The sequence below is a fragment of the Mastigoproctus giganteus genome, chromosome 8 (genome assembly GCF_048544385.1).
Source record: "Mastigoproctus giganteus isolate SK-2022 chromosome 8, ASM4854438v1, whole genome shotgun sequence".
Classification (NCBI taxonomy): domain Eukaryota; kingdom Metazoa; phylum Arthropoda; class Arachnida; order Uropygi; family Thelyphonidae; genus Mastigoproctus; species Mastigoproctus giganteus.
In genome coordinates this window covers 205,767,029-205,785,185 of record NC_143582.1, presented here as the reverse complement: position 1 = coordinate 205,785,185, position 18,157 = coordinate 205,767,029, and the positions used below count along the sequence as shown (strand labels likewise).

General features: G+C 37.5%; 1 protein-coding gene across 1 annotated transcript in view; it reads right to left on the bottom strand.

Annotated features, from left to right (window-relative positions):
* Nucleotides 1–5,278: 5,278 nt before the first annotated feature.
* LOC150082222 (protein Wnt-1-like) overlaps nucleotides 5,279–18,157 on the bottom strand; it is a 65,971-nt gene continuing 53,092 nt past the window's right edge. The window contains exon 3 of the mRNA XM_090380453.1: nucleotides 5,279–5,770. Coding sequence (XP_090236579.1) covers nucleotides 5,279–5,770 — 492 coding nt within the window. The remainder of the gene's footprint in view (nucleotides 5,771–18,157) is intronic.

Genomic DNA, 18,157 nt, shown 5'->3' with positions numbered 1-18,157 from the left:
TATGCTGTATAGCTTAATTTCTAGCAAATGATTTCTCGGACGGAACGCACTACATTTGAGAAGCTGCCTAACAGTTTCTTTTTAGCCATAAGAGAAAATTAAATTATTCTTTTTAACCCTTTCCTTCTAGTTTAATAACCTTAAAAGTTAATTTATATTGTAAAAAAGAGGCCAGTATTTAAATCATTTCAAAATTGAATGATTAAAATTCAGATAGTTAAGAATAGAGAAATTAATACATGGTTTTAAGTTATTTATCAGTTTAAATATATAATAATTTAATAAAGTGTATCCTTATTTTTATGACTGTGAATTCACTTGGCAAACAAATAGCATGTATCGTATATCATATATATATAAACAAATAGCATGTATACCACATTGTGGAAAGCTTTCTTTTGTTTTGTAATTTGATGATAGATCGCATATTTGGATTCTCTCTCTTTTTGGTAGCAATCATACTGTGGAACAAATAATTGAATTTCAAATCTTAAATCTTCACCACTTGTCTTGATTATTTCATGGCATTCTTGCATCTTTTTGTTTTAATCTTAACCAGTTTTCCTCTTTTAATATAATTTTGTATTTGCTGTCCGTTACTTTTTTTCTTATTTTAATGTATAAGAATTCTTAGTGTTTATAAGTACTGTGATCAATAGCAACATAATGCCACATAATTGAAGTAGAGTATTTTATGCTGAAAAATCCCCTTCGAATTAATAAACTGAGGATAACCGTCTTACATGCAATGGGTATCGCACTAATGGCAAAACTACCTTACCACCAGGCTTGCTAGTGCGCGGGGAGGGCGATGATTGGTTCCATATCTTTGTTACAGAATACGTGGGGGATGAAGAATTTGTAGTTTCGCTTCTGAATCATGCACAACTTCATTTGAACCAATGCCATTTTATCCCATCGATCTAATATAAAATAATGTTATTTTGCCAACAACCGAACTGAGAAATCCAGAAACTTTGATAAGAAAACTAGTTTAAATCATCTTTTGGAATTAAAAAACTCAAACTCAGCAGACCTGTGTATTCCTTCATGATATTTAGCAAATGCTATGTAGACCAGTTAATAATGTAGTGGTTAACACACATGCATACGTCATTAAATATTATTAAACTTCTATGTTTCTTTTCAGCCTTCCAAAAAAAAAAAAAAAAAAAAAAAAAGAAAGAAAAAAAAAAGAAAGTAATAAAGAAATAAAAGGAAAAATTACTAAACTTGTTTCAGTTATGAAAGACAGTCAGAATAGTTACAATCTTACAGAGTTGTTATATATATTAGATGAATACAGTACTAGATATTTCTGATAGGGAACAGCTGTAGTTTTGGGTCACATTTTAGCTGGCAATGTCTTAACAGAGTAAAATACTTGAATGGTTCTTTTGTTTTATTTGGAATAAAGAAAGGACCTTTGTTTTTTCTGAATGTTATAAAAGTTTTTAGTTCGGGGAAGAAACATAATAAAAACAAAACAAAAAAAGCATTTTTTATTACAAAAACAAACCAAACTTTATACAGACAAACTTGCATGCAATGTTCACTCGTATAGATGACTACTATACATCATTTAAGATTTGTAAGCAGGCAAGTGGCAATAAATAAACATGCGCAGTGGAATGAAACTGTACATTCTTGAATAGCAAAGGAATTGATGTGGTTCGGGACTTCTATTTACATTTTTGGGATCCAAAAAAAAAATAAAAAAAAATAAATAAATAAAATAAAAAATATATATATATCAGGTTTATGTATATATACAGAGGCGTAACAAGAAATATTCTTTTCTCTTAAAAAAAAAATAAAAATAATAAAATAATGATGGGCTCTCCTGCACCGCAGGGGTAATTGCTACTCCCCTGCATATACACATAAAATTCCAAACACACACACACACACACACACCAGCTACAGTACTATGGCGGTTGACTGAAATTGTCAAGTTCTTATAATTCACAAATTTCTGGGATTATCTATCTTCCCCGTTCTTATAAGAGCAGCATCGCTTTTCCGGACACTAAAAATTGCTCTATACTTCCTGTTTCCTGTGCTCATTTTTTGCCCCTAAAAACTGAACCGAATAGGGATGTTTATGAAAATGCAAGGGGATGCTGATAAATTCTCGACCCCTAGCCACTTACATTTTTTTTTTTTTTGGCAAATAGGTGTCAAATTTTGAAAGCATATCTTTTTATGTTAAACAGCCCATTTGTCTCAAAAAAAAAAAAAAAAAACCTTATCCTTTTTTTAACAAGTTGAAAAAAGGATATCAGCCTAAAACGTCACTTTCAGCAAAACTCAAGATAGAGCTGTTATGAATACCTGTTTCTATATGGGAAACATCAAAGGAAATTCACGCTCATTGTTGGCGACATTGGGAGAACAATGGACATGCTATTCAACCATCAAAAGTTGAGTTGCAAAATTTAAAATGGGATTTTTGATGTAGAGGATGCAAAGAGGACATGAAGACCAGTTTATACGACAGTGTCTGAAAACGTTGGTGCCACCCACACCTTGATACTGTCTGATAGATGAATTTCTGCTAAACGGATCGCTGAGACTCTAGGTATGTCCAGAGAACGTGTTTGAAAGCTTCCGCATGACATTTTAGACATGCGGAAGCTTTATATAAGCCAAATGGGGCCCGATATAAATAAATAAAAAAATTTTCTGCTTATATTCTGGGACGACCACACGGTCAGAAGAGTTTACAAAACTGGGAGAATACAAGAAATAGCACCGTATTTAGCAGTCACGGACGTGAACCCTGGTCACTCAAGGTACATGTATTTATGCGCCCTCAAGCCTGACCACTCAGCTACGGAGGCTTGTCTCAATGCTAATCAAAAACGACAGCGTGTCCTGCCTTCAACTGCCGTTATTCACCATTTCGAACATAGTACCAAATTTTTTTTTTTTTTGGCTAGGATTGTGACCATAGATAAAATGTGGTTGTTTCATTAATATCCGACACCAAAGAACAGTCAGAGGAGTGGAGGCACAGTCTCATGGGAAGGTCATGGACTGTCTTCTGGAAAACGGATTTTTATTTTTTTTTGACTACCTGGGAAAGGGTAAAACGATAACTGCTGAGCACATGTATTTATGCGCCCTCGCGCCTGTCTGAATGCTGATAAAAAACGACAGCTCGTCCTCCCTTCAACTGCCTTTATTCACCATTTCGAACATGGTACTAAAGATTTTTTGGCGGGAATTGTGATCATAAATGAAACGTGGTTGTTTCATTTTGATCCGACACCAAAGAACAGACAAAGGAGTGGAGACACAGTGCCCACCCCGGGACCACAGCCAGAGGAGTGGAGGCACAGTCTCCTGGGAAGGTCATGGACTGTCTTTTGGAAAAGGGATTTTTTTTTTTTTTTTAATTGTCTACCTGGGAAAGGGTAAAACGATAACTACTGAGCATTATTCATCACTTTTAAACAAATTGAAGGAGGAATGTAAAGCCAAACGTAGGGGAAAAGCTCACCCGATGAGTGCTGTTTTTGCAGGACAATATCCCGGCACACCCAGCCTATCAAACACATGCCAAATTAGCTGAATGAGGTTTCCAGCTTCTTCGTAATCCCTCATATTCACCAGATCTTGCACCCTTGGACTGCTTCTTCCCAAATCTCAAAAAACATTTAAAGGGCATCAAAGCTGCATCAAATAAATGATGTCACACGTGCAACAAAAGCTTGGTTTAGGAGCAGTCTTTCGATTTCTGTTTGAGATGTTTAGAAATGCTGGAAAATCGTTGTAGAAAGTGTGTGGAGTTGAAAGGCGAATAAACTATGTATATAATTGGATTATATTTCAGCAAAATGAAGATATAGCGATAATGAAATACGTTTCTATAGAGTAAAACACCAACAGAATTTCTTTTTATTAAAGGCCAAGAATTTATCAGCACCCACTCGTATGATTAGCAAAGTTAAAGGTAGATATCAAATAATTAATCAGTCGTAACTGATTAAGAGCAGGGGAACAGGGCGCACGAACGGCTTTCCTGTTCGTCACACGAATCGGTGATGTCATGTACATAGTTGATTATTGATTGATGAAAATGCTTTAATAATTTCCTTTTTTTTTTCGTAAAATTTTCCATTTCGATCACGGATTAAGAGTATATGAAAACAATGCCTGACATCTCTTATCATTCATAAAGAACAAGTGCCGCTTGCAATTTACAGATCCCATTTGATTTCCAGTGGTCAGATAATTGCACATTAAATATAGATATATTTAACGAATTGGTATTTTCATTGTATAACTACAGATTAGATTTCTTATTTTGAATGCATGCAAAAATCAAATTTTTGTATGGAGTTTGTTTTCTAAACAGGAAAATTTAACTCTTAACATCTGCGAGAAATTTAATTTTTCATATGAAAGCTGTAGGTAAGAAATAAAGTTGGAAAAGGGATTATTTTTTTTTTAATTGGCGAAAAAATAATGCACGTTAAAATATTGATTAATTTAATTTGGTGTACGTCTAGCGGCCTGCGACATCTAGTGGTTGCTGTTGTGACTAAAAGTTGAAATTACATATTCATTGTTCACTTTAGTTACACTTTAAATTTGCTGGTTTAGTCTTCTTGTTATATAAATATTCTCATATTTCATTAATTCTTATTAATTATAAAGGTTAATCCGTTTTGATTGGAAGAATTTAATCCTGAAAGGGAACAAATTCGTTTCTTTGAATAATATATTCATTTTGAATGTTCCCAGCAAATATGCTATGCATACGATTCTGTGTCAGTAGCGCTGAAGATTTTAGGAAACATCATAAAAGTTGAGATAAATTTGATCAACAAAAAATGGTTTAAATTCAACCATCTATGAAGTCACTGTAGATCATTTGTACAGGGGCAGACGGTTATTTTGAAAATTTTGTAAGTTCACAGAATTGGATATTGTTTCAGAGTTCTTCCCTAACGATTAATTTCTTGAGAGTATTTAATAAATTTGTTGATATGATTTTTCATAAATGAAGCAATTTGCATTAAAAGTCTACAACACGCTTAAATTAACTGGAATGTAAGTCGATTATTTGCAATTGGCGTTGCCAAACTGGATGAGAGTACAAGTTCAGATAGTCACTTGGAGTGTGGATTTATAACTTATAGCTCACGAGCAATAAACTTGTCTTTAGGTCTTCAGATTGATACCCTGGACTCTCCCTTAAAATTTCCTACAAGTAGAAAAGTACTTGACTCCGTGTAGTGTGTCCATGGCAAGGTCCCATCCTTTCAAATCATAAGCACATATGTACAGTCCGCCTGATTTTGCAGATTTTGCACTTTACCTGACAACACCAGTGAAAAGTACAGTTGCATCGTTCGAGCTCCTCCCTCACCTCGGTCTTGAAACCCCGCCCACAACACATAAGCTCACAACCGTCCACTCCGATTGACGTATCGTTACACAGCCTCCCTTGCGTTCCTTTCACACCGAGTTTCGGGTTGGACACGCAGAAGTCCGGAGAATTCTCGAAGTATACGAGATCCTTCTTTGACGGAGGCTTATGATCCGGGTTGTAAGGTTTCAGCGGGAAGCGGGACTTCCGACGAACGCGACGTACGTTACCTTGGTTGCTGACCAACACGCGCGAAGCTCCGTCGAAGCGGTCCTTTAGGTTGTTGCCGACGTCTCTGAAGGACGGTAGTCTCATCCAGCAAGTCTGGACTGTGCAGCTGCCGGACATTCCGTGACATTTGCATTCCCGCCTCATGTCGCTAGATACATGCTGGAAAAAAAAAAAAAAAAAAAAGTAAAAAATTATATATATATTATTAGGATTTGACTAAAAACAATGAACACATATTTTGCAGCCAATTTTTTTGCCATTTAACACATACTTAAAAAAAAAAAAAAAAACACTGACATCAAATTATGAAAGTTAAATTTCGTATGAGTATTTTATCCAGTCACAATGACAATGTTTACCCAATCAAAAAATTCGCTTTGCTTTCTTCAACATGCTGAATGCTTCAGGTGTTCCACTAAAATCGCATATAGTAATTACATAAATATAAAAGCAAGAAAACATTTATGATAATAATTTTTTTCATTATAGATAGGGTACTTATTCAATAATAAGAGCATATAATGCTATGCCTTCTTTATGTATAGATTGTTACGCTTAGTAGTTTTGTCTTCAAGAGTTGACATTGGTCAGGCGCGCGGGTGCATAAGTACACGTGCCTTGAGTGACCGGGGTTCTAGCCAGTGACTGCTGAATGCGGTGCTGTTTCTTGTATTCTGTGTATCTTGTAAACTCCTCTGACCGTTTGGTATAAACTCCTCTGACCCGGAGTATAAACAGAAAATTTATTTTTATTATATTATGATTTCAGTTGGTATTATCTAATATGCCAACTCTTGAAGACAAAATTTTTATTATATAATTTCAATTGGAAATTATATTAAAAAAATCAAATCAAATATTGCCCTGTTTCATATTTATGATAGAACAGACTTTGGACTCTGCTGAGAGGTATACAGTATTTCTGTATTATAACTGGTAATAATGCGGAAAATGAAACTTTGACAAATAATTAACAAAGAAACATTATTTGGAGAGGTATTACGACTCCCTCCAAAATCAACGATCCTCTGTGAGTGAGTCTGTAAATGAATTTTGTAGGAAGTTTTTTTTTTTTTTTTTTTTCCACAGAGAGAGAGAGAGAGAGAGAATAAGAAAAAAATGGAAGTGGAGTGGTAAGAAGAACGTCCAAAGCTACTGAAAAATATCTCTAGGGCCAGCAATTCACCGAGGGAAATTTGTAAAGAGGTCCCAAATAAGGCACATTACAGGATTAAGGGATCAGCTTTAACAGGCAAATGTAAAAGAAAATGACAGATCTTCCCCTCTTTACTATATCCTGTCTGCAGCTGGCCTCACTGCCACCCAGCTCGAGCCTAGACATACCCCCAGCTGTGTCCAGGTAGCGGTGAATAACCAGACTCTACACGCAACACTGCATAGAAATTAACCCTAACGAGACCACACGGCGTGCAGGACTTGTAGCTTCGTGACGAAGGAACCCCTTTTCCTGCGGCTATAACAATGTATTACCGTCACGAAACACCTTCAATCTCTAACCCAGGTCACCATCTTAACGAAGAGAAGCGAATTTACCTACGGTGCCCACTAGGGGTCGTCTATAAAATGCAAACACGAAAAAATAAAACTCCATAAAGCTAATTTCCATCTAGTAGGCGCTGAAGTTTGATTAGTACATATTGCCACATCTCTAATGTATTCGATACAATTTTGTTGCTCTCTTTTTTGGTTTCACTGCTTTCTTTTTCAACTTTCTCGTCCTGTGCTCTCAACGCCCAGACAAATGAGAGACAAAGAAAGAGACTACATCAAGTTTTGTTAATTAACATTTTTCAAAAGATAATTTGCGACATTTTTCAGATAAAATAGATATGCGAAAGTGAAGTACCATATGCCAAATATGAATTTTCTCTGACCTTTCAGAAAATGTACTTAAAACTTTCATAAAAAAGGCCGCAACTTGCAAATTTTATAATCATCTAGATGGATGAGAGAGAGCGTGTCTGATAGATTTTTCTTTTACGAGACTGTGTAAGAAGGTACTGTCTAGATGGAGTGCCGTGGAGAGGATTGAGATTGACCAAACACATTTGGACGTCTCCAGGTTCTTCAGTATTTCCGAAAGTGTCATCTCAAGACTACGGAAGCAATTCCAGGAGGCAGGAAATGTGTAATCGCATGAAAGGTAAAGGCCGTCCACGCCAACAATGCCGAAGGAATACCAATATCTGGTGCCAAATGCAGTTATAAAAATGTCTGCACGTCAACTTGCATTAGAACTCTCATTAGTCGCAGGGCGCAATGAATCAAGAGATACAGTATCGTGCAGGCTTAAACAAAGAGGACTCTCAACTAGAAAACCCGTGGTTTGCATTCCTCTATTCCGATCCCACAAGAGAGCATGTGCATTGCACCATAATTGGACATTATTTATTGTATTAGGCGGTCCCTGCCAAAGTTACCTTTAATAATGAAGCCAAGTGTGTGCTCTCTCATCACTCAAGATTCAGTCTTGAATAGTGATTCCTGGTGGTGTTAAGAACTGATATCGCGTACCACGTTCTCCCCAGAGAATGTTACGCGATATCAGCCTATGAATTCTATTCATAGGCATTATAGACATTGTATTTATTTATTTATTCATTTTTTTTTTTTTTTTTTGTAACTGCTTACGAGTGCCTAGTTTCGAAGGGACAAAATTCCGCATTTTGTTTAAATGCTCTCAGGAAATCATAAATCGTTCCATTTCTAATTTTCATAATCGTGCATGTGTATACTCTCCTTCAAATGCATTAGGAAATCAAATAAAAAAAAATCTGGTTAGAAAAAAGAACATTTTAATATCGCATATATCCCATGGCCTTTAATGACATCAGTCAGCTTTGAGGGGCACTCTTTAGAAGTTTTATATGTGAAGAGTAGAATCGTACTCCACTTCACCAGCTTCGTGAGTAATACAGTTGGTATAGTAACCCTTCTTCCCCACCGGGTGGAAAACACTTGAGTTCGAATCCCGTCAATGAACCGAGAAATTTTATGAGCCTTTTCACAACGTGGCTGAGTTAGTTTGTCTCAGGCGAGGGTAGCAAGATTTTATCTTCCGGAAACTATTTTTTCGTCCGGCAACAAATCGTCTACAGAACACACGCAATTTACAGACATATTATAGACTGCTCAATATGACCTAACTGAGTATGTTCTTTGGCCGATTTCTCTATTTTAACAGAGGAAAAATCATAGCCCTCACCAAGACCCGACTAAATCGGTCACGATGTGGGGTGGGGGGACCGTAAAATTCTTCAGATGTTTGACGCAATTCGGACTCGTGCTTTTTCTCATGCGGTGCGGAGTGGGAGGACAACATTTATAGTCACTGTGCTACGCATCGGGGCTGCTGCAATAAACTATCATATTAGGGCCACCCGAGAATTACCTCATCTACCGGTATGTATTGTCTGTAAATTGCGTGCGGCTTGTGGTCGGTTTGCCTATTTTGCTGGGTGAAAAACCCGAGTGCCACGGACTGAAAAAAATCCATAAAAGTTCCGCGTCATTGACGCGATTCAAACCCGGACCTTTTCCACCCAGTGTGGAGAAGCCGCTGATTATAAACATTGTGCTACTTGCGAATGAGCTATTACAGTAGACAGCTGCACTCATGGTTTGAATGATAACATTCAGTAGTTCATTGCCAAACAACGTAAAACAGGCACGTGCCATCGCAACTATCGCTGAAATTCATTGTCGGTTCATTACAGTCAGAGTGAAATCGTTGTTTGGGCATACGCCACACCCAGTTATAGGTGAGTTCATCTGATGCCTGGACTGTGGCATTATTCACTCTGCATTATGTTTCGCCACCGCTGTAATGTCCGATTCTTCCGAACTCGCAAAAAAGATAGGCAGTGTTATGCATTGCTAGCAAAGAGCCACGGCTTATGTGCAGTTGCGCGATTATGATAAACCATTCTGCGAAGGGCTTTTTGAAGTTTTTCCTGCACTTATTCCAGTTCTGCCAACTGTCTGTCGCCCTCAAGTGACAGGGATGTGGCAAGAGAGAGATGGGACCTGTTCTGCTATGGGCCGAATCATTCATTCCTTTCTGTCTGAAGTTTATATGATGGATAAAATTCGAAAGTGGCCGAAATTATAGTTTTTGGCACATTTATGATAAATTAAATTAATCTTTATTCGTAAATATACAATACAATACAATGTACCCATCACGGCATGGTGCCAGGGCTTTCGCATGGATAACTGGACGTGGGCTTAAAAGCAGGCTTTCTGATTTGGGAATTGCTGAAGTTTCCAGATGTACTTGTGGACTGACTAAGGATCTGGAATATGCATTGTGGCATTGCCCACTGTATCATAATATTAGGAGATGTAGTGCTGCAGAAAATAGGCACTGATGCATTTGAAGTTCAATGAGTTCTTTAAAAAATGGATAAAAAAGGAGTTATATATTCCTTGACTTCGCAAAGGAAGAGATTTTTAAGGCCTGTAAATAGTGTAAATAATTTATAAATATGTATATAGTTAAACAAGATTTAATGTTCTATAATTGAGAGTTTATTTTCAGAAAGTTATACTAATATTTTTATGAATAAGGCTGCAGTCATTAGTTGTAAATCTAGATAGTGTAGGCGCGCCTCCCCGGGAGAGGGGCGGTTCGCGCTCCACTATGCTTGACTTGTGAAGTGGTGGGTAAATGGTCAATTTCAGTTTACGTTTAGAGTAGTGCCCTAAAGTGCGGATGAGCGAAAGCTCTAGTAACACTTCGTTCTAAGAGTAGTGTTGATATGACGGTCTTTCGAAAATGTCCACCGTGTCAACTTAGTCACACAATGCTCGTTTGGATAGGTCTGGGTTCGATTCCTGTCTATGACTGGAGGAATTTCTAAAGTCCTCAGTGGAGGCTGTAGTTAGCTGATATCAAGTGGAGGAAGTTGCTTTCCCCCTGGGAGTTATGCCGAGTTTTTCAGTTCGCGAAACATGTAAACCCCTGAACACACACTTGTACAGCCAAAATATACTAGTATATGAGCGAAAAGCTCCAGTACTGTTAAAATAATAAATGGAATGTTTTATTATTATTATTATTATTATTATTATTATCCGTTTATTAACCACAAGAAACTGTGGGTCACTCCGAGACGGCAGTGTGCCAGGAGGGTGAGAGATTTACATACTGAGGTGCGAGGAACCACATGTACAATGTACAAGAGTACATGCGTGCTCGACCCGAGATATTTACATAATTGAACTTACATACGTTTCGAATAAAACAAAGTTTATAGTAATAGACATCAGAATTAAAAAAAATAATAATAATAATAAAATAAAATATGAAAAAAAAATACAGCAGGCAAAAAGTCTAGGATAGGCGATCGTCACAGGTTCAATAGTTCTTGAGGCATTCCTTTCTGTAGAGCTTGCCCTCACAGAACTTATCAGGGTTGATGCCCAGTTTATTGTAGATTTGGAGGCAGTTGGCCGGAAACATGCCCCTAAAGGAATCAATGTTTGTGAGTGTAAACCGCAGAGGGTGCCAGGAATCGCGGCGTTCACCTCTTGTGTTCTTTGGGCCAGTGATTAACGAGGATACAGATGGAGCATCTATTCGGCTTGTGATAAGCCGAGCTAGCATTACATTTCTTGTCGTGATGAGAAGTCTCCAGTGCGTGGTCCCTAGATTAGCTTGGAGGATGGATCTGGAAATAGTAAAAGGGTGACCCACCAGCTTGTTCATCCATCTGAGCAACCAATATTCTAGACTGAGGTACTTTTTTAGGTGGGAGGCAGGAGCAGATGCCAAAATTTCAGATGCATAAAGAGGGATAAGGGTAATGCACCTCAGAATGTACCGACGAAGCAGCGCTGGCTGATGCACACCAACGAGCTCCTGACGCACTGCCCAAAGTGCCGCGTAAGTCTTCTGTCTCATCCCGACAAAGTGAGGCCGGGAGGTGAATCGAACATCCCAAGTGAGGCCTAGGTCTGTGTGGGAAGTTACCCTTTGCACCCTTTCCCCGCCTTTTTTCCCGGCTGCCATCTACCTGTCACGTGATTTCTGAAATTTGCTATTACTTCTCCGGCTAAGATATCCCGATACATGTTGGATGGCAGTGTGCATAACATGACGTATCGGTATGGTGTGTCTTTAATCTCTCTCCAAATGTTAGAATGCTTCTGTGTGAATATTAAAAATAATAAATAAATATGATCTTTATTGTAAGGTTCACAGGTACATGCAGGTACCGCGACTTTATAAAACCCTTCACGGCACCATGCTAGGGCCATCTAAAAGCTATCTTATCTGCTCATCAGTATTATATCCATAAATTGCGCATTCTCTGGTCGATTTGTCTGTTTTGCTAGAAGAAAAACCAAGTTTCCAAGGCGGCGGGGGGGGGGGAACTTGCTATTACTCCTGAAACCTAAGTAAATAAAAAGCTCATAAAAATTTTTTGACATCTTTGACTGGATTCGAACCTGGGCCGTTTTCAGCTGATGGGTGAGGTGAGGTGATTATAACCACCATGCTAACCGCGTAGACTGTGTATATACTATAAAATGTAGCAAACAATGTTTAAATGGATTTAGAAAACAATTTAGAAAATGTAAGACATAAATTTTAGCTGTCTGAGGAAAAAAATGGGACAGGTGGTAAGGAAAATTCAGTGAAAGTTCATTATTAAGACTGTAGCCAATAACTATAGGCCTGCTATGACAGGCGTTATTTAACGTATCAATTTAATAACATGAAATATAGAAAATTCTATAGCAGCATCAAAGGAAACTGTGTGTGGTTATGTGAACCTTTTTATTGTAATGAGTGCTTTAAAAATCGCTGTGTTAATGTAAATTTTAATTTTTCTTTTCATTTCATTTCATTTTCAGAATCTTTCCTTAAATGTTGCTCCTTGCCAACATTTAAGGAACGATTTGATATACTACACTTGATATACAACATTGATGGTCATGTCTTTATTTTTTTCGTACTGCGATATAACACTTATCGCTTTACCTGCTAATCGTGTGCATTCATGTCTTTGACGGATGCATCCGTGGAATTAAAAAACATTAACTATCTCCGAAGCTTGCCTTAATTCTGAACAGAATAGGGGGTAACTTCTTCCTCCTCTTCTTCAACAGAACTGACCTCATTAACCTCACTACTGTTGTTTTATATACAGCTCAATCAGTTCCCTAAACTGCTAAACAATAATTAATCAGTGTTGCGGGAGTTTTCCCAGAAATGACATTTGTAACATTAGTACCTTTGAGAAGTTGGAAGTTACTTTTAATGTACAGTATAGTTAAAGAATAAGTAATGAGGGTACACGATGTTGTTTTGGGCTGTTTAGAAGCGCCGAGGCAGCTAAAGCCCATGACACGTCGGTATGCTGTCTGTAAATTGTGTGGTTACTCTAGTCGGTTTGCATATTTTTCTGGATTAAAAACTCAAGTTTTCAGAATAAAAACCATGCTAGACTCTTGCCAGAACTTGCCCGCTATGTGAAAAAAGCACATAAAAAAGAACCCCTTTTTTCACATGGGATTCGAACCTAGGTCTTTTCTACACGGTGGGGAAGATAGTTATCGGAGTCACTGTCGCAAGGGAGCTTATTATTTGCGATTCAGGATGTTTCCGGATCAGAAGTACAATTAAATCCTACTGTATGAAGGAGTTTGGTTTAGATGTATGATGCACATATTAAATTTATTTTCATTTAAATTCATAAATCCACTTACCCAACCTTCACTTCTGTTACTTAGATGAACCAGAAGTAGACAAATAAATGTACTCGTATTTTCTGTGAAAAGAATTAAACCTCAACAATATCTCAGTTCTATTCTCGAAGAAATCTTCTGAATCTTGCACTTTTTACGTAAATATAGAATGCCAACTCCCGGTTTCGTCAAACACTACTCATCTCATTTGTTCTCAATTTGTTATATGATTCCTTCCATTTTGAAGGCAATGTTTATGCATATGTGCACTCTGATGTTCGTTATTAGAGGCTTCCTTATCTGGAACTTTTGTCATTGACTCAAAATCTCTTTACCACATTAAGGCAAATTCATTTACTGTCTCTATTGCTCTCCGAATTTTATAAATCATCCGGAATTTTTTTTTTTTTTTTTTGTTTTATTTCCTTAAAAGTTGACTTTCTCTAATATAAGCAAGTTTCTAGGAAGGCACACACTGTTGTATCAATAATATACAGTACCTTTGCATCTAGGGAAAAGGAAATATATATAGTTTCGTTATACAAGTAAATGGCCAGACTATTTAAAATGCATTTGAAATATTGTATTCAGGTCTGTAGGCCGTATCTACATAAAGTCATTTTGATTCATGAAAGGTCTAATGGCAAATGAACTGGTCTTGTGAGAATACAGAGAGAAGTTCGTATGATGAGAGATCACAAACGTCCGGGTTATATAGCTTGGAAACCAGAAATCTTGGAGGCGTATATGGCACTGAATGGGGAGAAAACATTAGACGACGGAGTTTCACATTTAAATGGCTGTTGCCGATTCAATAGCCTGGCTTCCTTTTGGCTTCTATTAATATTAATATTACTTTCCTAACAATACAGGGTGATTTGAAAGCCACTAATTTTTAAAAAAGGTATTACAATATTGAAGTACTAGTGTATAGGGTGATGCGGCACTAGGGGTTTTCCCAACTCCACCGTTTGTTATAAAATTTATTTTATAAATATTCGAAGCTCAAAATAGGCACCAGATTGTGGTCAGCGGCTTTTCTCAATCTGGCCGCTACGTTTTCCAGAACGGTTAACGGCTTTTCTCAATCTGACCGCTACGTTTTCTACTGAACATGAAGGAAAGTCATCATCTGTCATCGTTCCGCTATTCCACGGGTCGACGTATGAAGCCTCGTCACCATGCCCTGTCCGTGTACTTCTCTCCATCGTTGATTTCACTCCAGTTTCCTCCTCTCTTAATGACATCGGTCTTTATCATGTCTTGCCATGTCATTCTTGGTCTCCCCCTTGGTCTTTTGTCCCTGAATTGAAAATCAAACATTCTTCTTGGCAAACGCCTCTCGTTCATCCTCTTGACATGTCCAAACCATTTCAGATGGGACCTTTCAATCCTATTCTAGAGTTTTTCAACCTGAATTCTCTCCCTAATCACATCATTCCTGATTTTGTCGCGTCTTGTCTTTCCGGCTATGCTCCTCACAAATCTCATTTCTGCCCCCCTGAATTCTGCTTTCATCCTTTTTCCTCATAGTCCAAGTTTCAGATGCATACGTCATAATTGGTACAAAATAGGCCTGATGAAGGAAAGTACACAGGAATAAACAACTTAGTCAATGTATGCAGTGCGTTACATTTCAGGCGCGTTAGCAACTCTAATAATTCATGATTTATAACAAAATAAGTCAATCCATCGACATGAAATGAAATGAATCAGCGCTCCTGTCCAAATTCACTTGAATATTTTTGTAGCGAAAATGGAGAGGGAATGCTATGAAATCTGAACCGAACTTAGAACCAACCCAGGGGCAAACAATGTATACGTTGAAAATTTGGTAGCGATCTGCATTTTTCTTGTTAATGCGAAAACATACTTTCATTTGTGCTGATTTTTGTAGCGGTAGGGAACGAGAGTTATGAAATCATAACTGAACCGGAAATTTTCCCAAGGATCAACAGAACATATGTTGAAATTTTGGCCTTGATCTGACTTTTCTTTCTAAACAATACGCGAAAGAAATATATTTCCATTTATATGAATAGATTTCTGTGGTCGGTGGTAGGGTGGGACAGGGGAGGATATGATTGATCTTAAAAGCTTTCCAGGAATCAGCGAAACATACATTGAAAATATTATATCGATTGAACATTTTCTTTTGTATTTTCTAAACATGCGATAACATACACGTTATCGCATGCTTATTACCATTGTAAGTTAGGTATTGCATGCAGTGCGTTACGTTTAAGGTGCATTCCATTTTTTTCCCTTAAATTAATTGATTTTTTTTCTTTTTCTGTGATTAATAAAAGCGAAAAGATTAGTTATCTTCTAATCAGTTAATTACTAAGATTATAACTTTATAGAACACTTGATAAAACTCCATAGTTTTATGTTCTTGAAATAGAGCTGTTCAGTTTAATTACAACAAAGAAAGGGGGGGGGGACTAGATTAAGAGAATAAGTTTTGTGAAAGGAATACGTACCTTACCTGAGATTTTGAGTATCTTAAATAAAGCCAGTATGGCATAATTTACAAATCAATTATGAACAAATTTAGACCGGCATCCCCTGAAAACTTCGAAGCTAAATTATGTGGATATCATGACATTGATACTATAAACCCGTGACCAATAATGAATCTACAACACCGTGACCAATAATGAAACAACTAAAATTCAAAAACAGTACGACCATTGAGTCCCATCTCGTCAGAAGGCCACAGAACAACGATAGTCATGTAATTGCATTTCGAATGTCACACAACTCAATGCATCGGTCAGCAACTGACGGAACACTGTCAGCCCGCCAATACAGTAGATCTGCTCAACGGTGGCCCTTATTCAGTGAAAAATAAAACTAAGGTAGCTAAGCAGTTTCACAGTGCAAAGCCAAACTGCTAACTGAAAAACGGAGTATAAAAAAGGACAAAGTATAAAATCGACCAGTCTATAGATGGCAATATGAGCAGAAACCCATGTTTAGTCTCTAGAGCAAAGTTTCCGGCATCCCCCTTCCCCCATACTTCTCCTTCAACCCATGCACGGTACTAAGTACTATAGGTTTTGATATCTTTCGTGTTTGGGGTTTTCATAAAAAAAAATAATAAATAAATAAATTAAAATAAAAGAAAGAAAAATATAATAAAGAAAGAATGGCAAACATTAGTGGCCTTATAGCATAACCGAAAACATGTTGCCTAAAACATAATGTAAATTAAGTTACTTATGTAAATTAAAATATGTCAGCAGATTGGATAAGCCTGCGAACAGCGAATACAAGAAAAACCAGTACTCAAATAAAGAAACATCGAAGAGAATAAAAATCAGCCAAAAAGTTAAGCCTTTCTTGGTAAAAAGACCCCTTCATTCCCCCTCACAAATCTTGTTGCCCTTCTCTGTACACGCTCAAGCAACTCTACCTCCTTCCTAAAATGTGGCCTCCAGACCTGAAAGTAGTACTTAACGCGTGGCCTGACCACTGCCTTATACAAAGGGATAATCACCTCCTTTTCCCTACTAGCAAAATTCCTGTATATCATTAACAATACCCCATGACCTGCTTTGGCAGCCTGTCTGCACTGTTCAGAAAATTTCATATCTGACTGCACAATTACTCCCAGGTGTTTTTCATTTTCTACCACCCTAAGTGTAGTACCACACAGTTGGTGCTTTTCTCTGGGGTTATTTCCACCCATATGCAGTGCTTTGCATTTGTCAATGATAAACTTCAGTTGCCACTTGTCAGCCGATCTCCAAAACTTTTCTAGATCCTGTTGCAGTAGCACACAGCCATAACTGTCATTAACAACCCTGCTAACCTTTGTATAATCTGCAAACTTGGACATTAGTCCTGATATACCTTCATCAATATCATTGATAAATATACAAAACAACAGTGGGCCCAACACCGAACCTTGGGGAATTCCACTAATAACATTTGCCCACGAAGACCAGCGTCCATTGATTACCACTCTCTGTCTTCTCCTACTTAACCACCCTTTTATCCATTGTAGCAACTTACCCTTAATACCATACTGCTCCAATTTGTACAGTAGTCTTCTATGCGCAATAGTGTCGAAAGTTTCCTGAAATTTTCTGATATAAAAATTATTTTTTGCATTCAGTTCCTTTGTAACCACATCGTAGTATCCATTCAAATTTGTCAGACAAGATTTCCCCTTAACAAACCCATGCTGTGTCTGAATTATTACTGCAGTCTTGTCTAGATGATCCTCCACTGCATCTTTAACCAGTTACTCCATTATTTTCCCCGGAACAGAAGTTAAACTAACTTGTCTGTAATTACTCGTGTCATCCTTAGATCCCCTTTGTGAATTGGGGATACATTTGCGCATCTCCAGTCCATGAGGAATTCCTCTGAGTCCAAGAATGCTCTCATAATTATGGCTAAGGGTTTGCTTACTGCCTTTGCCGCCTCCTTTAATATAACTGGATAGATCCCATCCACCCCTTATATCCGCTTTGTGAATTGGGGATACATTTGCGCATCTCCAGTCCATGGGGAATTCCTCTGAGTCCAAGAATGCTCTCATAATTATGGCTAAGGGTTTGCTTACTGCCTTTGCCGCCTCCTTTAATATAACTGGATAGATCCCATCCACCCCAGGTGCCCTTCTTGTATTTAACTTAAACAATTTCTCCTCCACCTTTCTCTCAGTTATTACAAAATCATTAAGCACCCTGTTACAGTTTGATAAACTTCTGGCATTTCGCCCCTTAACAACTTCTTATGTGTGAATGTAGATGCAAAATACTCATTCAGATTATCAGCTATCTGAGCAGAATCATCAACAGTCGAACCATGGTTATC